Source organism: Ochlerotatus camptorhynchus, unplaced genomic scaffold, assembly GCF_037179485.1.
Source record: "Ochlerotatus camptorhynchus isolate MF236.1 unplaced genomic scaffold, CSIRO-AGI_Acam_v1.1 ptg000231l, whole genome shotgun sequence".
NCBI classification, from domain to species: Eukaryota; Metazoa; Arthropoda; class Insecta; order Diptera; family Culicidae; genus Ochlerotatus; species Ochlerotatus camptorhynchus.
This window is the reverse complement of record NW_027040721.1, coordinates 1302157-1324876: the sequence shown is the minus strand read 5'-3', so window position 1 is coordinate 1324876 and position 22720 is coordinate 1302157. Positions and strand designations below refer to the sequence as shown.

At 41.4% G+C, this 22720-nt stretch overlaps 1 protein-coding gene across 4 annotated transcripts in view; it reads left to right on the top strand.

The window, feature by feature from the left end:
- side (sidestep) overlaps positions 1 to 22720 on the top strand; it is a 671279-nt gene that overhangs the window by 594475 nt on the left and 54084 nt on the right. For all 4 annotated transcript variants that reach the window (XM_065225556.1, XM_065225558.1, XM_065225557.1 and 1 more), the window contains one exon: positions 18080 to 18290. In XM_065225556.1, the coding sequence (XP_065081628.1) occupies positions 18080 to 18290 (211 nt within the window). The remainder of the gene's footprint in view (positions 1 to 18079; positions 18291 to 22720) is intronic.

Here is a 22720-nt window from a genome sequence, read left to right as displayed (position 1 = left end):
AGATGCCGGCTCACAAGTTGACGTGATATACACCGATCTCAAAGCAGCCTTCGACCGAGTTGATCATCGAATACTGCTATCAAAACTGGATAAGCTCGGAATCTCCGGAGATCTCATGTCGCCTTTTCTACGCGGACGATGTTAAATTATACGTAATCGTAAATTGCATCCAGGATTGCGACCTGCTACAACAACTGATTATCAAATTCGAAGATTGGTGTTCAAGAAACTTATTAACGATTAGTATTCCTAAATGTAAAGTAATAACGTTTAATCGGAAACTGAACCCAATCATCTACAAATACAACATTTCCAACCAGTCTCTCGTACGCGTGAATCATATACGTGATTTGGGAGTTCTGTTAGATTCTGGACTCACATATCGGCTTCACTATGATAGTATCATCACAAAGGCCAACAGACAACTAGGATTCATCTTCAAAGTTGCTAATGAATTTCGTGATCCTCACTGCCTCCGGTCACTTTATTGTGCACTAGTACGTTCGATTTTAGAATCCAATGCAATCGTGTGGTGTCCATATCAGTCCACTTGGATAAGTAGAATTGAATCAATTCAAAAACAAATTTGTGAGATATGCTCTTCGTAGCCTTCCATGGCACGATCCTGTGAATTTACCGCCGTATGAACATCGATGCAGGCTCCTTGGGCTTGATTCATTGGAACGTAGAAGATTTATTGCACAGGCTGTGTTTGTCTCGAAAATTATGTTGGGTGAAACTGATGCAGCAGAAATACTGGCCCAACTGAACGTCTACGTACCCGAAAGAGTTTTACGACAGCGAGATTTCTTGTCAGTTGAAGCACGTTATGCATCGTATGACCAACACGATCCGATTCGATTTATGACGGCAATATTTAATGAGGTTTACCAGTTCCTCGACTTCAACTTATAGCAAACAAACTTCAACGATACCTGGACACCTTTGGACAATCAAAATCAATGCCACTAAAACTCAAACAAACCATCAAACCATGAAAGATCGGCAACAAGCTCTTTTTGAGAACAAGGCTTCCTGGCGGCCATTTACCTGGACTCCAGATTGAATTACGCTGGAACAAAGTTTTTGTCGGAAGAAGAGAAGGCCATAGCGATTGACCATTTTCTTCAGCTTTGGGAGAAAGTGAAGCAGAAGGTCGTGGAACAAGCAACAATGCCTGTGACCTAGGCGAGTAAGAGAGGTGACACAGTCGGAAGAAGTGTTAGTTTGTTTACTAAAATGAACCATGCCCATTTTTTTATGGCAAATTTTCTATAAGAAATGCTCCTCGTGTTCATTAGCGAAATTCACAGCAAAGATTGATTAATTGCGTAGGAAATCAGTTTGGCACGGCATTTGTGACCAGCGTACACCTTCCAGGTCAAAAACCATCCAAATTCGCCCAAAAAAAATTTTGTTTTGAATTTCTTTATGGCAAAATAATGAACTTTTCGTGAACATTAACGGCAAAGAACTCACCAACACTGGGAGACCGTGAGTTCCTGCCCACCTGTCATTTTCCATCTCGGCCTGTGACATTACCCTCTACATCAACAGCTCCAGCAACTCGAGTGGAGGCAATGCTTACGGCAAAAACGGCAAATATTAACGAAAGGAAGCAGAGTGTTTCAAAGAACATGATGCAACTGTCCATGGACCAGAGGTTTAGTTCTTCTGAAAACGTGCTGCTTTATTGGGAAAGTTTGAGAAAATGCAACCCAGAACTATACGCACTTTGGCGGTCCCATGTACGCGAGTGTCTGTAGATCGCTCATTTAGTGCATTTAGTGGTTCTTACCGACAAAGGTTGAAGCTCACCGACAAAAATCTTGCAAATATTTTGTTCGTTAAGCTTACCCGAGAGTTGTGATCAGAAATAGCTGGTTTTTCTGTTAATGTATACATATTTGAACCGGTGCGGTGGGATTTTGTCGCATATTGGAGATTGATGGGTCCGACGATACAAGCAAACGACGAATCAAGTCAAGGTTCGAGATCACGATATCGCTTGAGATTTTTATTTCTAGATTCCTGGCCAATTGGAACATTGAAATTATTGATAACCTGGGCGCCATGAATCAGGATTTTATGCACCGAAGCTGGCATGTAATACCACGGGTATAAGTGAACCAGATACCTCGCTGTTTCAGAACAATAATCGGAAAATCGTTCTGTGTTGATTTTTGATCCACATGCTAAGACCTAAGAACATATACATATTTAAATTAATTATCATAATCCCATTGTATTACCTGCAATATTGCACCACATCGTTCTAGTGCTATTACATCCAGCCCAGTTTTTTTTTTTTTTTTCCTTGATTTGTTTTCCGTCGATCTTGTTTTCCGTGCTGAGCACCAATGCTACCGACGCCAGGGAGGCAGCTCCCACTCCTGGACCCTACCTATCGACCCATCAACTCATGAACCGGGGACCAACGGCTTTACTTCCCATCCGAAGGAAGGCGTGATCGGAGATGTTATGCCTCAGAACATCCCGGCGGCGCCGACTGGGATTGAACCCAGGCCTGCTGGGGTGAGAGGTAATCACGCTTACCACTACACCACCGGCGCCGCTTTCCAGCCCAGTTATTGCAGATGTTTTATTAGCATTAGAAAAGAAACGACGTGCAGTATTCCCATCATTCGATGATCCAGAACCTCCCGGCTTTGGCTTGTCAACAATCAGCCTGATTTCGATCTTAAAACGTTTTCGAATTAACTTCTTTCGAATCTTCATGCCTTCAGCATCCTTTCCTCTTATCTGCCATTTTTTAATGTCAAGACGGTATGACACGTGGAGAAAGTATTCCATGAAACTTATGAAAATTTAAATTAGATTAAACCCTAATGCACGTAAGTCTAACAAATCTTACCTAATCCAGGCATGCAATGTAGAAAGTCCAAACTGAAAAGTTTCACTGTTCTCCTCGCGTTGCTTCACAGAATCAAGATCATTCATTTATTTCGGTGTTGCCTTACAAATTTAGCAGGTCTGTGATGATTTATTACCCGGGACAGAATTGCAAACTTATTCATTCTACCACCGTCAAAACCATTTTATAACATACCATAATGGTTCTGTCATCTACCGTGATCCCTGTTGGAGTTTATCGACACTTCCGTCGTTTCACTGACAAACTGAATCCTCACAGGCCTAAAGAATCGTGTGGATGATGGTCTCGGATTTTGGAATAGAAGTTTTCCGTTTGCTTCTGCCTTAATTGGAACTAAGGAAGTTATAAACATATTAGAATCACTGGATTCTCCGTCATTGTTTTCAAATTGTTGTTTGTACTCCGGATGTCCACTGCTACCATCAAATCCATATTTGATCAAAAGTTCAACCTGAAGAAGATAAATCTTTTGTTTAAAGTCGCATCAACGAAAAAAAAAGTACAACCTTGTTAAGCTTATCATCTGTGAAATCATTAAGACGCTCTTTGTTCACTAAGACAATCCTACTGGAGGTATGGTCCAAAAGTTTTTGAAGATTTACTTCGGCTTTTTTTTTCATCGACTACGATGAACTGATCCTCCGGATAGCACTCCTTTTTGGCAATGACAATTTTGTTGTAAGACGGATAAAGGTTCACATTTATAATTTTTGCGTCTCCTTGGATTTTCAAGTATTGCGACTGGGTTAAGTTGGCATCAATGATCAGTGCTAGAGCTTCCAGGTCAGAATAGTGAACGGTTTGCTTCTCCTGGGAATTCCTCCAAGAAACAAGCATTTTAAATGCTCGAGTAGGAGTTGTCATTGTTGCTTCCTTTACCACTTTTGCCGCAGTTAATGATCCACTTTAACGTAGTTTCATTTTCGTAGCGTAAGCCAATTTGCTAACGGAATGACCTCGTCTTAGGTTAGCAGTCTTTCGGCGCTTAAGAGCATCAGAACTATCCTGAAAACAAATCGGTGTTCTTCCTCGGCTAGCTGAAGGAAGGCTAGAGAGTAGGAGACTGGGGAGTTTGTAGGATTTTCTGAAGTAGTGGATGTGGCAATTTATCATTTTTGTCTCGCTTCGATGGAACTTGTGATACAGCTTCGTAAAGTATTTGCAAATCGGAAGCAGAGCCCTTTCGATATCAAATCCATTTAAACAAGACTCGTCAATGTTGTACGCTGCATACACTTCCTGACTAATCTTCTTAACTTTGTCTGCCCCAGTCCCTTGGGTTTCCTTCCATATTTTAAACAACCTATGCTTATCAATTTCAACTGAGCAAGTGCGATAAAAAAAGATTGAAGAAATGTTTCACAATTTTCAATCAATATTAAAAAGATAATACCTGAAGAGTAATTAGACATTTTCGATTACTTTTTATTGTAATTTAATAATCGGATCTACTTTGGAAACTCTCACTTGTACTCTGTAAGTAATTAAACAGCCGAATACAAGCTGTACGATTGTGTTTTTAATTTTAATATAAAATGTGTAGGTTGCTATGATCATCACTGGTCCTTAAATCAAAGTGATCTACAGTGAACTCTCTACAACTCGATATTGAAGTTTATCAAGATATCAAGTTTATAGTGACAGAATCCCATAGAAAATCATCATCACAGTAGCCATGAAATTAATTTTAACTATGATTCAATAACATGCATCCGTAGAAGTGGATTTCACTATATGCTAAGTTAAAATATTAAAATGGTTGCTACATACCAATGAATCTTCAAATTGATTGCAATACTGAAATTCATAAATCAAAATTCTTTGTTTACTAAAATCCACCATCCCCATGATACAAACGCATGCTTATGACCTTTGCACAAAAATTTTTTTTTTTTTTTTTATTAATTTATTTGTACAGGCTCAATCGAATAAACTTTACAGAGCCGAGTTATCATTTGCATTATACATGATTCATGTCTTAAATCTAGAGTTAAAGGAATTGAACCGATTACTCGCGGTCGTCTCGAGGTTAGTTGAGATTTACAATTTTTTGGATGGGGAAAGGGAGAAGGAGGTTTGAAATATGATTTATTATACAAATATTTAATTAATCCTAAAACATGAACTTTTTTCTATTCATCTTGAAGACAAACATAAAAAAAAAAAAAAAACTACACGCACAATACACAAACTAAACACAAGGTTAATCAAACTTACAATCTAAGGTTAGTATTCTTAAAGTAAACATATATGAGTTTCATAAACTCCAGATCACGTCTAGCCAAAATATCCCGAACTGGAACATTAGGTTGTCTACCTCGAGCCCGAAGGGAATCGCATAGCTCAGATCTGACTCCACGATGCTCAGCACAAGACCAAAGGATGTGATCGGCGTCTTGGTAACCTTGTCCACATTCACAGAGATTGCTGTCTCCCAGCCCAACACGAAACAAGTGAGCGTTTAACGAATAGTGATTGGACATGAGGCGAGACATCAGACGAATGAAGTCTCGACCTACATCCAACCCCTTGAACCAAGGACTCTTCGACACCTTAGGGATGATCGAGAACAGCCATCGTCCCAAACTCCCTTCACTCCATTTATTTTGCCAGCTGGCGAGCGACTGTTGACGATAAATGAAGAAAAATTCATTGTAGGCGATTTGTCGATCGTAAATATCGCCTTGCATAGCGCCCACCTTAGCAAGTGAGTCCGCCTTCTCATTGCCCGGAATCGAGCAATGAGATGGGACCCATGCAAAGGTGATGACAAAAGATCTTAAAGATAAAGCACTCAGAAGCTCTCGTATTTTCATGAGAAAATACGAGGAGTGCTTTACCGGCCTCATGGATCGAATAGCCTCGACAGAACTGAGACTATCCGTAAAAATAAAATAATGATCTGGTGCAAGTGAGGCGATCGTTTCTAGCGTATAATGTATTGCCGCCAGCTCAGCAACATATACGGAACAAGGAGCTTGAAGCATTCGAGAGGCGCTATGAAATTCGTTATAAATACCAAAACCAGCGGACGCCTCTATTAATGATCCATCTGTGAAGAACGATCTTGCGGAATCAACTTGGCCAAACTTTGCAGCGTAAATTGACGGCACAATCATGGAACGATGATGTTCTGGGATCCCACGAATCTCCCGCGTCATGGATAAATCAAAACTAACTGAATTGCCGAAGTCGGAGAAGCATACACGATGAGGATTATGCTGTGAAGGGCTGACATCCTGAGTTATGTACACGTAGTACAATGACATAAAACGAGTTTGAGGGTTTAGCTCAAGAAGCTTCTCAAAGTTTTCGATTACCAGTGGGTTCATAACTTCACAACGGGTGAGGAGCCTGAGGGACAATTCCGAAAACCGATCCGATAGTGGCAACATGCCCGCCAACACTTCGAGACTCATCGTATGAGTCGAGTGCATGCATCCTAACGCGATACGAAGACAACGATACTGGATACGTTCCAGTTTGATGATGTGAGTTTTAGCCGCCGGCTGGAAGCAAAAACTACCGTACTCTAAAACCGATAAAATCGTTGTCCGGTACAACGTTAGAAGATCTTGCGGATGAGCTCCCCACCACGTTCCGGTAATTGTTCGGAGAAAATTGATCCTTTGTTGGCATTTTCGTCTCAGATACTCAATGTGGGATCTCCAGGTGCATTTGGAATCGAACCAGACCCCAAGATATTTGAAGGACATAGAATGAGTGATCGGCTTACCCAAAAGTTGAAGCTTTGGTTGTGCTGGGCTATGCTTCCTAGAAAAAACGACCAACTCAGTTTTCTCCGTGGAGAATTCGATACCTAGCTGGATAGCCCAAGTAGACAAATTGTCTAAGGTATCCTGTAAGGGTCCTTGCAGGTCGGCCTCTCTGGGTCCTGTCATAGACACTACTCCGTCATCTGCAAGTTGTCTCAACGTGCAGTTGTCACTTAGACAATTGTCAATTTCTCTGACGTAGAAATTATACAGAAGGGGGCTTAAACATGAGCCCTGGGGGAGACCCATGTAACTAAATCGAGAAGCTGTAGAGTTTCCATGAGAAAAGCTCATGTGTTTCTCTGACAGCAAATTGTACAAAAAGTTATTAATTAATGGGGAAAGGCCACAAGCGTGGAGTTTGTCTGAAAGGACTTCAACCGATACTGAATCAAAAGCCCCCTTAATATCCAAGAACACAGAAGCCATTTGCTCTTTTTTAGCAAAAGCCAACTGGATTTCTGTGGAAAGCAACGCGAGACAGTCGTTCGTTCCCTTACCCCTACGGAAACCAAATTGAGTATCTGAGAGTAGGTGGTTCGTCTCAACCCATTTGTCGAGGCGAAAAAGGATCATTTTCTCCAACAATTTTCGAATGCACGATAACATCGCGATGGGACGATACGAGTTATGATCTGACGCGGGTTTTCCAGGCTTTTTAATGGCTATAACTCTCACTCGCCTCCAATCATCTGGAACAATATTAAACTCCAGGAACTGACAAAACAAGTTCAACATGCGCCTCTTAGCGACGTCTGGGAGGTTCTTCAACAAGTCGAACTTGATCCTATCAGCCCCCGGAGCCGAATTGCGACACGAAAGGAGCGCGAGTGAGAGCTCTAGCATTGAAAAAGGCTGGCTGATCTCGTCTACCGAATTCGTCGTTTCGCGAGGAATCATCTGTGCCGGCACGGAATCAGGACATACTTTTCGCGCGAACTTGAGAATCCACCGATCCGAGTACTCCTCGCTCTCGTTGTTTGAAGACCGGTTACGCATCCTTCGCGCCGTGTTCCAAAGCGTATTCATCGACGTTTCGCGCGATAATCCGTCCACGAATTGCCGCCAGTATCCGCGTTTCTTGGCTTTGATGAGGCTCTTGAGTTCGTGTTCAAGAGTCGAGTACGCTTCGAAATACTCGGGTGTTCCGCGTTTCCGGAAAAGCTTAAACGCGTCGGACTTTTTACGATAAACCTCAGTGCATTGCTGGTCCCACCAAGGGGTAGGAGGTTTCCTACGAAAAGACGTTCCTGGAACCGGCCGAGTTTGAGCTCGAAGCGCGCTGTCCAAGATCAGATTGGAGAGGAAGTTATATTCCTCCAACGGTGGAAGCTCTTCTACCGACGACACGGCTTCATCTATCGCGGTCTTGAACGTTGTCCAATCGATATTACGGGTGAGGTCGTACGCGACGTTAACGGATTCCGACGAATTGAACCCACTGGCAATCGAAATGCCGATCGGCAAGTGATCACTACCGTGGGGATCCTGGATCACATTCCACGTGCAATCCAACGATAATGAATTAGAGCAAAGTGTGAGGTCTAATCTACTTCCATTTGAGGATGGACCAGCCAGACGTGTTACTTCTCCATTGTTAAGAATTGTCATATTGAAGTTATCACAGAGGTCATATATCAAAGTAGAACGGTTGTCATCATGCAGTTCCCCCCAGCCTGTACCGTGGGAATTAAAATCTCCCATAATCAACCGTGGAGTAGGAAGAACTGAACAGATATCTGAAAGTTGTTTTTGACTAATCGAAACTCGGGGAGGAATATACACAGAAGCAATACAAAGGCTCTTGCCTTTAACAAAAGCCTGACATGCGACAACTTCAATACCTGGAAATTGTGGAAGATTCACTCTATAGAAGGAATGGCACTTTTTGATCCCCAAAAGTACTCCTCCTCCACGCGAATCCTCACGATCCAGTCGAATAATGTTAAAATCATGAAAAGGAAGATCGATATCTGAAGAGAGCCAAGTTTCACATAGAGCAAATGCATCACAATCATTATTGTGAACCAAAAACTTAAACGATTCTATCTTAGGAATAAGACTTCGACAATTCCACTGTAGAACAGTGATCAAATCCCCGACCTCGTTTGGAAAATTATCCATCGAAGGAGATGATTGCTGCAAGGAGGGGCCACTTTAATGTCAACTGCTTCAAGAGGGTTTTCACAGTAGGAAGCATTGCCAGAACAATGCTTTTCAGAGGATCAGAAATATCGAGGTAATTGAGGATACTGTCCACAATGTTATCAAATGAGAACAACCCAGATGAAGAAGGGGCTTGTGTTCTGAAAATTGGGGCATCGGGGGTTTTGGATGTCCCCGGGAGAGGTGGAAAATCCTGGGTATAATCAGTTCTGCGGAAACCAGGAGGAGTAGAACCCAAGTAACAAATCTAGAGCTGCTTGGCTATGTTCAAAATTTATAAAGGTTTTATTGCAGCTGCAACCATTACCTACAGCTTTATCACGGTCATATACAATGCAAGTCATGAAACATTCTTATAGCTATCTACAAAACCCCTATAAAGCTAATTAAAAAACCAACTGATGCTTATGCTATTTTCACTTATGAAAGGTTTTATGCTTGCTTTGAAGTATAAAAAAAAGTAATATGAATTGCCCTTATAAAACCAAAAAAATATATCCTTTCGTTGCTTTATAAATAAGCGCAATAAAACTAGTTGGCCATGAAACAGTTATTTTAAAACAATTATAAGCATTCAGTTGCAACTTGTCAGAAATGTAAATAGGTGGTTTATTTTTACAACATAGAAAAGAATCACAACTTTCCAGTACTTCCAAGCGGAGCGCAAAGAAAATCAACAAAATTGTTAGCATGAAAACATTTCGTGTATACGTATACGCGACGTAGTGTGCGTAAGAAAAACGTCAGCAATCTCCATGATTCTTCCGTTCTCGCTCGCATATACATGGGGTGACACGGTCTTGGTCGAAATACATGGAATGGTAACAGTCCTAGGGCAAAAAGGTTGATATCACGCATAACTTTTCATAAAGGTTAATGTACCATTCAAAACTTTTCTAAATGTTTGTAAAATTCATCGGTTGCACCCGTAGAATAGGAATATACATTTGCCCTCAAATAAAAAAAAAATGAATTCAAGCTGAACATTGCATTAGGTCCTAAGTAATATTGACCGATTCGCTTCGTCAACTTTCTCTTTGCATCCTCACGGTCATGTAAAGACATTCCCAGGTATTTTCAGCACATAAATCGATAAAAGAAGCTTTTATCTAGCATCCAATACGACATCAAGAAACGGTTCTGTGAATGAGTTATTAACGGCTGTAGGCTGTGAAGTTTTAACGTATTAAGAAAAGTTGTTTATTTTATCAAGATAACCAACTTTGAAAAAGTCTTGAAGTCTTCGAAACACAAATTCAATGCATTAAAAAAGTTATAGAAAAAAATCATGTTCCACTAAAATGAAGAAATCTAAAAAAAAATCACCAAAATATACCTCTCTCAAATTTTGATATTTTGTTAATCGAGTATTGCTTAATTTTTGCTGAAAATGTCAGGTTGCGATTTTTTGCGCTTTGGGAGATATTAATGTTCAAAAATTGTATTTTTTTCTCGTTTTTTCAACAATATCTTTGAAATTTGAAGCCTAGTCCAGTATGTTTCTTCACAAGAGCTATTTATTTAATGTATTTGCATAAGAGAAAAATATAACATTATAAAGCTGTAAGCAAAAAAAAAAAACAAAACAGAAAAAAACCATATTTTCGACATTTTTTCTTTAACTCCATTTAACTTGGAACCAGTAGACAGTGGAAATTTAGCGTCTTTGAAAAAGCTGTTCATTTTGTCAAGATAAACAACTTTGCCTTAGACATAAAGTCTCCAAAACGACAGAGAAAGAAGTTAGATTGTGGCACCATCTTTGCGGAAGAGTTTTGAACTATTTGTTTATGTCAATAGATGGTCCTTATTATGACGAGAAATTTTGCCGAAGATACCAAATCGCGGAAATGCTCCGTTTCGGAATTATTAATTTTGCTCCGCTAGGTTGCATTCCTGACCCAGTGTGCAATGTAAGCATTAGACATTTTAAGAAATTGCGCTTGGTGTTTTTCTTGCCTGCTGTCCTCTGTCGCCATATTGTCATTATGAAAATGCCATTAGCCTTGGAATAAAATCCAAGAAATTTCAATAAAATAATGGCTAAATAAGAGATCTGAAATGATTTCCAGTGTGCATTGGTATGAATTTATGTATTGAGATCTATTTTCTGTAAAATTAAGGTGATTCCATCAAATTAATTTGATTTCTGAAACAATCTTTTTTGTTAACTTGAATTATTTTGGAGGCGCATTTATTTAACGGTCATATTATCTCAATATACACGATGACATTTCAAGCGCATATGTTTTGGAACTTCTAAAAAGTAATATTTTTTCTTTAAGATTTTCACTAATGTCGCCATGAAACAAAATTGATTGCATGGTGATCTTGACACCAACACTCAAACCTATTTTTACCGCTAAAGATTTCCATTTGGAAAAAAAAAGTTTCAGCAGAACAGAACAACAACAAGCTAATTTATGGCGGTTGCTTTGATGCAATAAAAATTAAATTGGCTTTATAACTGATTTTCACCAAAGCGTCATAAAACTGCTTGGATACAATATTACTCTTATAGAGGCTATGAGAACCTTTTATAGAGTATGAGGCTTCCTGACAAAAGGTTTTAAGACAGCTTTATTGTAATTCTCAAACATGCTTTATAAACCTTATCAAGGGTGGTCCACTAAGCTGTATGACGATCTTATAGCGGTTATCAAAAGGTTGTGCTGGAGCTATTAATTTTATTGGCGGTTTTATGAAATTGATCTCAATAACCACTAATAGAGTGCAATAAAACAAGAAATGCTACTTGGGAAGTCTCCTTTTTTCCACCACTCCTTGATTTGGGCAAGCTGATTTGGGGTTCTTGATCTGCAACTTTCCGCGAACGGATGCGTTTTCGTTTCCGGGCAGAACCTTCCGGAAAACTGAAAGAAACTCCCTCCTCAGCCAAGTCAGAGCCAGACTCGTCATCTGACAAAAGAGCGAAGGGATTTGTTTCGTTGGTCGATGGCTTGGCTGTCTTAAGCATTTCTGCAAAAGACCGCCTGGAACGTTCTTTAAGAGAGCGCTCTAGTTTTTCCCCGCGTTGTTTGTACACCGGGCATGACGAGAGACCATGAGGAGTTCCCTTACAGTACACGCATTTTGGTGCAGTGACTGTGCAGGCGCCATCCTCGTGCTTCTCCCCGCATTTGGAACAGCGTGCCTTGCTGCCACAGTGGGACGCCGTATGTCCCAACTGCTTACAGTTTTGGCAGTTCATGACCCGGGGAACGAACAAGCGCACAGGTAGTCGAAGTTTTCCCAGCTCGATGTAGTGAGGAAGGGCTGAACCAGAAAAGGTCACACGGAACGAGTCTGTGGGGGTAAAACTCTTTTTACCCTCGCTGACAGATACTGAGCCCAGTTTTTGGACATCCAGTATCTTCACCGGGGGGAGCAAGGGGTTCTTGAAACGGCCAACCGCCTGCTTCTCCAAGATCTCGGGGGTCAGACTCGCTTCGGTGACCACACCTTCGATCTCCACATCACGAGCTGGTATGTAAACCCTGTACTCAATCGTAAAGAGCTGGGAGGCAGCAATCTCGTTAGCCTGCTTCAGGTTAGAAACGACAACACGAAGTTTATTATGCCTAACCTTCGTGATTTCGGTCACGGCCGAGTATCGCTTCGTCAGATCAGTGGAAATTTGCATCAAGTTCAAAGGTTTGTTTTTGGGCTGAAAGTAGACAACCCATGGCCCAGTCGAGTCATCTGGATAGGCTCGCGATCGGGGGCTTTTCTGAGACGAACCATGAATGACAGGACGTTTTCGTCTTTTCTTGCCATCGAGTGGCAAACTGGTTTCATCTTCCGACAAAATGTCCATATCGTCTTCTGACGAGACGTCCATTTTGCCGTACTAGTGGGAGCGGTAAACGCTCTACCACTAAAACGATGCTTAAAACCACACAGACACAATAAACAGAAAAAAACTACAAACACAGAAACACAAAATTAAATTTAACTGATGGGCGAGAGAAAGAAAGAAACAGGAAAAAAAAAACTTATCTGCTATACTACTACCACCGAGTGATTACACAGCAGCAGCGGAGCGACGCGCAGCGTGGGTGACCTTCGATGCGCGTGTGCGGGCGATCTTTGTAGTGGTGTGCTTGTATTAGGCTCGGCACTCAGCTGGACACACGATGATGGATGACCGGTATAAATGCGGAGGCAGATGCTGACACTCGATGACGATGATCTGTGTGCAGGTATGCGTGATCACGCACCGATGAAGCGCAAATTGGTTTGCGAATATGCAATTGCAAGTGAACAATTTTCTTTCCGATGGCGCCGAAAACCACTTTCTTCTCAGAAAAACTCACTTTCAGATAATTGTTTAGCCGGGTACTATGCCAGTAATCACTAAGCGAGAAAAAACTGATAATTTAAACCAACCGAATACCGAGAAAACTTCCGAAATACCGGAGCGCGAAACAAGTCGACTGTACTTCTTGCTAGGTCGCAGTGGGATGATTTGCACAAAAATAAAGATCTGGTTTTAAACTTTCAAATGAAAGTTGTTTCAAGTGCAGCGGTTTGCAGCTTGCTTAGTTATAGCGCATTGAAAAAGGGAAATTTTTGGCTTAAAAATTGCTATAGCTCTCACAAATGTTAACATAACACTTTAGTGTTTCGAGCAAAGTTGCTTATTATACTATTTTCTTAACCTTTGCAGAATATACCTAAGAGATCTTAAAAAAACTGATTTTAAGGTACAACTGTCAAAGAATATCCTATATCTTGGCAAATTGAAGTCATGGCACCTTGATGTCTTGAGTAAAGTTGCTTGAAATAATATTTTCCATAACTTTTTCACGTACATCTACTATCTATTTGTTGAGTTAGGTTTCTGAAGGTTAATATTCCAAAAGTTGCAGAACCGACCATTATGAAAATTAGTCGAACACGTCAAATGGCTAAAATGTACACAAACATCAGGATACATGAAGTTCACTTTTAAACCACTGTGCGGCGTATAAATAAAATAAAATGTAAGCTTTAAAGAACATTTTCAAAATGGCGCCCCTATTCTAAAAATACCCATATTGTGGGGTATTTGACAGTATTTCCCAGTTTTTCTCTAACCGAAAGTCGCCATCTTGGATTTTGAAATGGTGGTGGTCATAAATTGTTGGTATGGGTAAGATATTTTGAGATAATTTCAAAATAATTATACAAAATTGTAAAACAAAATCTGGCACCACTTGCACGTCCGTAAAATATCAACCCGAAAACACAACCTCTACACAACCTTGGTTCGGTTTTGTGTTTTTCATTTTTTACACACCGAACGAAAACCAAACATAAACCGGGGTGCCGTGTAAACGAAACACGCGTTGGTTTACAAGCTTCGATGGAAACACAACCAGCATCTAAACCAAACACGGTGTGTAGCAGTCGAGAACACGTGTTGTGTTTTGGTGAACCGCACCGGTACACAACCAGTTTTTCCCAACTCTGTCTCAAAACTCCCTAATATTTTCTTGAAACTAATGAAACTGCATCTTTTCTGAAGCTTCCCCCAACTCTAGAATCTGCCCTGAAGCTTACGCATCTATTTTTAAAATGTTCCCACTGTTGCTGAAGCTCAAAGAACGTTCTTGAAGGTCTCGGAGTTTGCCTGAAGTGTTTGGATCACCCCGAAAATGTGCTGAACTTCTTTGAAGTTCCAGTAGTTCTCTGGACTCCGGTATTCTAGAAGATTTCCAGAAAATTCATAACTTCGTTGCAGTTCTTTGAAGTTCCCTCAAATTTACAGAAGTTCTGGAACATGAAAGGGTGTCCCACATAAAATTGCATCACGGAAAAAAACGCTGTAGAAAATTAATGATTGGTTATTTTCTCTTGAAAATATGGTTAGAAGTAGTTTAGAGTGTATTGTTTACACTGCATTTATATCTTTCAAAATGGTGTCTTAGATATTTTTCAAAAAATGTTTGCACGGGAACGGCACTTTTGATCGAAATGATGTCTGATACAAAGTTAAATAAAAATAATAATGTTTTTTTGGGAAAAATTGTAGCTCGCAGAATGCGGCTAACGATTTTCCGTCTCCTGTAACGTTCCCTGGCTCGATAAACGAACGTCTTAAGCGCCACCTCTGGGGAGAAATTCAACCTCAGGGTGGGTTTGTTTCAATCAGAACGAAACAGAAGACTCAAATGGTATGATGGATCGAGATTCTTCACAAGTAGAGGTCGCCTCAAACGCGACAAGAGAATGGTTGATGCTACCGGTCGTTCTGCCTACTCGCCACTCACCAGTATCATCACCGGAGGAACTCACTTATCCAAAAATCCCCGCCGATCGAGATACATGAGTGGCGAGACTGATTTCCCAGGCAGTCCAACCTAGCGTAAAAGAACACAACAACAAAAATGTAGAACGACGCAAAATGTGAAAACTCTCGAAACCAAAAATTAATTTACATGGAAAAAAAATAACATTTAACGAAAAAAAACTTTAACATTCATTGGGGTAAACTACTTTAAAACGAAGAGCTTTGAGTGGGTTGGTTTATTTCCTTTAAATTCCGTTATAATTGCTTATCTTTTGACAGATACGCGTATTTCGCACTCCGGTCATCCACGAAAGTTGTTAGTTCTTTGGTTCGATTATCTGCCAATCTAAGAAAGCTGATGCAAACATTAAGAAATTATGCTCCGTCCACATAGATGTTTGATTTGCGGTATTGTTGCTATCGCCCGAAATGCGGCGATCGACGATGATGCTGCGGAGATTTCCAGTCGATGGTTGGTCTCGAAACTGGTAGGGTAGAGAACTACTTCGGCCTAATCGCCCATTTTGGGCCTATAGAGCAGAAGACTTCAAATAAATCCATGATTTCAGAGTTAACAAGTCAATTATGCGTTTTGTACGATACTTTAGTTAAAAGGCTACCGAACAAAGTCAATGAGAACGCGTGGTATGAAAGTTTGCACCCATTATTCCCAAAAACAAAGGAATCACTCCGACCGAATCAATTTTTATCTTCATCCGATAGGCCGAAGTGAATTCATTGGCGTTTCAATGGCGTTTCAATGCGTTAGGCCGAGTTTAGAATCCGTAGGCCGAGTTTGGCGTCAAGAACCAGTGTTAGACTTTTGACAATATCTCAACGATTGGTTTCTCTTTATCAAATCTCACGGTACGTACGGAAAGGTAAATAAATTTGGAAGCCATCAGTGATAATAACATTCCGTTTGGTGTTAAACTGCGCTAGATTAAGAAATACTGAGTGCGGGTTGTGCTTAATAGGCCGGAAATGGGGTAGTTAACCCTACTGAACTCGCGTCGAAATGGATCGGCGCTGTAGACGACGTTGGAGAACGTCAGTGTTTTTACACGTGTGGCGTGAATGGCAAAATGGCCGCTCTGTCAGAACGGCTTGTTCTCTTCCGGCTTTCCCCTCAAACCGGGACTCTTGACGCAGAAGCGTGGGGTCGAGAGTAGCGTCTTACTAAAGATGCGGTGTGCCGAGCTCCGGCCGTGTATCGCTAGATGCGAATCCTAAATAAAAATTCGTTCAGCGTTTCGACGCGTAAACAAACAATCCCCATCAGTGTTTGTTTTTATCATTTACCATCACACGCAAGGAGTATCGCTTCACCCAAATGTAGATGAATTGTGTTTGTTTTGAAAACCTTCGCTGTTACGTACGAGCGAAATGAACAAATGAGCTCATTATACATCAACGAGTACGCGTTTGTTGATATTCTCCAGTGCTTGATTATCCAACCCAAAATTGTCAAAATCAGAAATGATCCTCAAAAGCAAAATAATCAAATTCATTTTGGGCAAAATGTTTATTTTGAATATTGTCGACTGCAGAGCCTAAACCCGGGATTCTATCATCAGTTCAGCTTGAGACAATAATTTGCCATCGGTTTGTGTGTAAGAACTAACACGACACGTCCCTCAGCGCTATATTTGAGTAAAATGAAAATAATCATTTTGCATTTGATCCTCAAAATCATCCCCACCAAGATGAAAACGAATATAAATTTTGACAACAACGGAGGCGATAATGAAAATCCAGCCACGAATGAAGAAAACAAATGTTGACTACGATACTCAGAGGTTGCCTTGATCAAGAGAATGTTGTTATGTCAAAATTCAGGTTCATGCAGGTGGTTGGTCTATCTGTTAAGGTTGTCTGCATTTTCAGCTATGTTGAGTATAGAAGGAATGATTTTTATCAGCACTGATCTCCATACAAAACAATTATCCACGAATTACCTTTTCTCTCTACGAACGCACACACACAAATTTGACCGCACGTAAACTTTTACCTAACTGCTGAACTTTCAGGCTATGCGAAGCAAACGAAAAGTAACATTAAATTCAATCACAAGACTTCTCACATTTTAATAACTACCAATTTAAACACACCGCGACACAAGAACTGATTCACGCACTCTCGCCTCCTCCAGGTCCAGGTCCGGTCCAGGTCAAAATGGACGAGTGGACGTTCCAAAAACCCTCAGATCAAATCGTGATCATAGTCTTCGCGGCCGAAAGTACGTCAATTACCGAAGTAATTGACGACCTTTTCTAACGACAAATCTCATCAACTACGATCTTGAGCCGATGGAAACTCTATCTCTTTCTCGCTCATACTGTTTGATTAATCTGTCTCGCTTCAATCTATTTCTGGTTCGATTGATTTTTTTTTACGAATGAGAATGGTTTGGATTCGAACCTTGGACTTTACAACGAGTCTAACAAACCAATGAACGTTTCCAGTGGCGGTAAAAATGAATTTTCGAAGACAAGCTTTTCGTTTTTATGCGGATTTTCAATACGTTTCATTTGTAATATTGATTTCAGTTTAACTTAAGTGAACGTGTAATTATTCCACAAAATGAATAAATGTAATAACGTGAACGATAATTATAATTGAAATGTCAAAATAGATGACAAAACAAATTATAAATTCAAAATAATACTTGGCGATTCTAACCTTATATTTACATAAACTTGACCATGCTACTGCTACAAAATATACAAAACACAATTCTTAGTAATTAAAAAAAAAATATCAATCAAAAACAAAAATGATACAACTAAATATATACTTTGCTTAAAATTGTGAAACAAGAACTATCTATCTAGCAATTCACCGTTGCGATAAATCCCTCAGAGTTCCTTGAAATGATGTATAAGAATCGATGTATATTCCATACTTGAAGATCCCAATCCAACGTAAATTGCACAAAGTGATGCATAATTTCAAATCTCATTCCAGTGGACGAAACCATCATCTCGGAGGATCCGACGCCGGCCGAAACCTCCAACGCGGACAAGCAGAAGCAACACTCGCAGATGGTGATGTTTGCGGCGGTGGCCGCCGCCGCCGGAGTCGTCATCACCTCGGTCATCGTCGCCGGCTTCGTAGCGATATGCAGGCTCAAGCGACCGAAGCCACCCGAACCGCAGGAGGTGCGGAAGCGAATGCGGTAAGTAGCAGTCCAGTCTTGGTCTAGCAGTTCGTCAGCCTTAGTTAGTGCCCGGCCTGCAGACCGAAAATTTGCCTTAATTCCGTTTTACTAGTTATTGCGCTTCCCCACTCGTCATAAACAGCTAGCTTCATTTTTAGTACCGGACGTCGTTGTCTTCGGTAATGAAGCTGCCGCACCACAAGCGATTGTGCAATTGTGTGCGAGAATATCCCACTGGGTCATCATGCGTCATAAAGTACGACAGTAAATGGAACATGATCCCTCCTCGGACGAACCGCAGCACAAGCTCTCCGATGCGGATTGGGGCTCAGCCTCAGTACCCGGCCGGACAGTAACTGGTGGTTTCCTGTGTCCCAAGAACGGAGATTTTCTCGGTGGGAGGGTCAGCAGGGGTAACCCCGAAATTGTCTCATTCCGGGATCAACTATCCGGTCCTTTGTCGGTTGCTCCAATTGCAAAGTGTTTTGCCATTTTCAGACACTAATAAAAGCTCTGCATGACTCCATCAACTCGGTACTGTGGCTGCTGCTGTTGCTGCTAGTGCCATACGAACATATTCATTTCATGAACTCGGGAGACGAACAGAACGCAATTGCTTTATTATTTTCTTGCTTAGGGTTGACTGCTGTGGATTTTTGAAACTTCCAGTTCCCTTCCAAGTAGTAGCAACCCTATCGAGTACGGAGCTACATCAGCAAGAATGTTTGCCATTCTTTAATATGGCTATTATTCGGGGATAACCGACTCCGGTTGAGGAATTCATTTCCTAGAGGATTGGCTTCTGGGGAATTGCTGCTATGGATGGATACTGACAACCGGGGGGAAGCGGATTTATTGATCTTTGATTGCACGTGCCCTGCTAACTCTGCAAGCTCGCCTAGACGCAGCATCTATTATTTACCGATAATCACCTCTTGTTGTCTGTACACGGGCTGTACAAACGCATTCATGCTTCATTGCTGTAATATTACAAGAGAGGGAGCTTATCGATTGAAAGACGCACACGATACGACCAAGATAAATAATTGGCTGTCGACGACGATGAGGAGGACGGAGCTTGCAGCAGCGCTTCAATTTGCGGCAATCAGCTTTCATCGTTTGATGCTTCTGGCTCCGATGCTGTTGATTCTAATTTAATATTCCGGGTGAATATGGCTGTGGTGGTTGCAGGGGTAGTAATTCTTGGTTAGTAAAACGTAATCCAGTGGTTGTGCTCCAGGAGCAGTGATGGTACTATTTAGAGCCATGCAGATTGTCGAGTTGATTGAAATACCAAGCTTTATCTCGATGGGTTTTCAATTGCAGAGATAATTTGCTTTTACTGTAAGTGAAGAATGGGGTCCTACTGATCTCATTCTTATTTGCTCAAGGAGACGAGCTTTCCAGTTGGATTACTTACATTAATTAAGGGGAATCAAAACTCATTGGAATTGTCTTCGGTATCAATGCGATATAATCCTCCTTTAGAAAATGCATTCTAAAAATGATATCAAATAAAATTGAAATTCATGCAGTCAATGGACCATGGCACACAGAAGCACTAATTAGTGCGTTATGGAAGGATGAATCAGATAAAAAGTATGTACTTTCAATTTTCTTGAATGGAGAAATGGCAACAGATCTACGGGCATAAGATGGAACCGATGTAAATTTACTCCCATAATTGAGTTGTGTTCATCATAGACTATCTGCACATGCTACTCCGTGATTTGATCGGAATCAGAAATTACACAAGGAATCAACTCAATAGGACTGGGAGTGACCGTTCATTGTGAATGTACAAGTTTGAATGGCCCCTTATAAGGATCAATAGCGGCGCCGGATGCGTTCTTGTAATCAGTTGGAAGTGGGGCCACGTCCTTGCAATCAGGTGGGAATGGGAAGGGAATGTTAGAGCGTGATCTTTGCTGGAATGGAGACCGAGTATACCTCTGCATCTCCACAAAGATCACGGGGGGGGAATTTAGTTCGATGGTATGATCAAGTTTCATCTTTCAGTGTAATCATGCATTACAATATTTTTGGAGCTGCCTGGACGAAGGCTGAAAAAAAAGTTAATTATTATAATATAAATCTAAAACTGTTTCATCGTCGCAGAGCCAAAAATAAACTTAAATAATTACGATCAATGGATTCAGTCTGAACGAAGGCTAAAAGAAGTGTTTCTGTTTTAGTACGAACATAAAAACCGGTTTAGCTTATTCACTAGAGCTTTATTAGTTGAATCCGTACGATACAAAGTCTCACACTACACTGAGCTATGACCGAGAGAGGGAAAGGAATTTTGGGTGCGCTCACAAACTACGAACCAAGTAGCACTCATAAAATACTTAATAATATTACAACATCATCCCTGTTTTATAATTAAAAGTTAATGAAGGTCATATTTTTTTTACTTGATTTGTTTTCCGACGATCTTGTTTTCCGTGCTGATCACGAATGCTACCGACGCCTGGGAGGCACCTGTACCCTACCTATCGACCCATCAACTCATGAACCGGGGACCAACGGCTTTACTTCCCTTCCGAAGTAATGAAGGTCATTGTCTGAAATTCGGTCTTTGATTTTTCTCTATCCATCCTGATGTTTGACATTCTCGTCTAGGTGTTGTAATCCGTATTGTATCATGATATCCATTCCGACCGAGGATTCGTCTGACTTTGATGCAGATTGAATCGTAACACTTTTGTCAGGTACCAACAACGAAGGGTTCTCCGTTACACTTATCGCTGGGACATCTTCATGGTTGCCTGATTCACTTAGTGCAGGCGAAGGGGGAATAACAGGCGCAACAGGTTTCTTTACGCGGCTTCAAGTTCACCAAATCACGTCGATAAAGCAATCTATCTACGTTCACCATATAAGAACACTCATTCATCTTATTAGCAACCGTACCAGGAGTCCCCTGTTTTGTTGAATTTGGATACTACGGTGATCCTGTTTCAAGCATTGGTAGGTTTCTTGTCTTTTTTTCATAGTGATACTTTGCCTTTCGTCGGTTTTTCTCGATACTTTTCGGTACACCTTGGACAGGTTTCGGTATCAAATTTTCCACAGACGTTGGAAGCCTACATTGCGTACTCCATGAAAATAAACGAGCAGCTGGGCCCGTTGGCCTGCTGGTGGTGAGAAGGCGATGTGGAATGCTGAAACTCCCATTCTTCCGCGAACTTTCTCCATTCCTTGTTCGTAAAATTGGTTCCGTTGTCCGTACAAACTGGGGTTTGCCGTGACGAGAGGAATTGTTCCTGCAGATTGAAATGGTGCTTTTTGGAGTCAGATGCTTCAGCATGTCAACCTAAAAAAATCAGAGTAGTGGTTCTTTTCTAATTGATATTCCACAAAGAGCACATCCACCGACACGAGTTGGAATGGGTATACAGGAATTGCATGTTGCATAGGTGGAGCTGGTTGTGGTGAACAGTATTTTGCGCAAATTCCACAATTAGTGACAGCTTCTTTGATCTGGGTGCTCATGCCAGGCCAGAACACTTTGTCGGTCATTTTACTTCGTAACAGGTATGGAATGACAATACGGTCATTCCTGATTTCTAGCCCATCCTGGAAGCTGAGCTCATTTCGATGTTTGTAGGAAATTTTCACCCCACCCGGCACCTTATCTATTGACACTTTTCCGTCTCCAGCATAACTTCCGTCAAACGCTCATCGGTGATATTGAGGATGTTGCTTGGGTTTATTTCCTCCAACTGTCTGAACACGAGATAGATGTTCCGCTTGCTGAATCGATCCTCAGGTTGTCCTTTATCCAATGGAGCCCGGGAAATGGCGTCGGCTAGAACATTTTCCTTGCCTTGCCTTTGTCGGGCTGCAATCCTCGGGTGGCCCATAAAACTTTACCGATGTCCGCGCAGGTGGGGGAAAGGTAGGAAGGGCAGACGTTCATATGATTCAAGTCTTGACGCTTACCTGGGGGTTCGACGTGGTTCGGACGCATTTCAGCGATTGGTTGACTTACCGAAGGCAAACTGGGTTAGCTTACTGGATCCCTCAATTGCCAGAGAGGGTGCTGCAGACTAGTATTTGCTTCTGGTACCGATTCCAACGTCTGACTCGCCTTGGGAATGGCGCCGGTTTGCTTCTCCATTCGCGGCTCGTTTGTTGTCGTCGCTTGCTTTGGTAGTCTTCGTCCTACCGGATCGCTTGCATCCGACCGTTGAGCTTGTCCGCTTACTTCTTCGCCGGACTGGAACTCTTCCAGAAGAGTTCTGCACACCTCCATCTGTACACGTAACGCTGACAGTTGCTCAGGTATTGGTTTGGCGCGCTTTTTGCACTGCTCGACACGGTTTCTGAGTTCCAAAAGGGCAGTTTGTGGATGCTCCTTTTCCTGTTGTGACCTTGAAGCGGATGGCTCCAGCACTGCAAGACGAGTCGAACCCATCGGTGGTACAGTAGTTCTGGGCGTA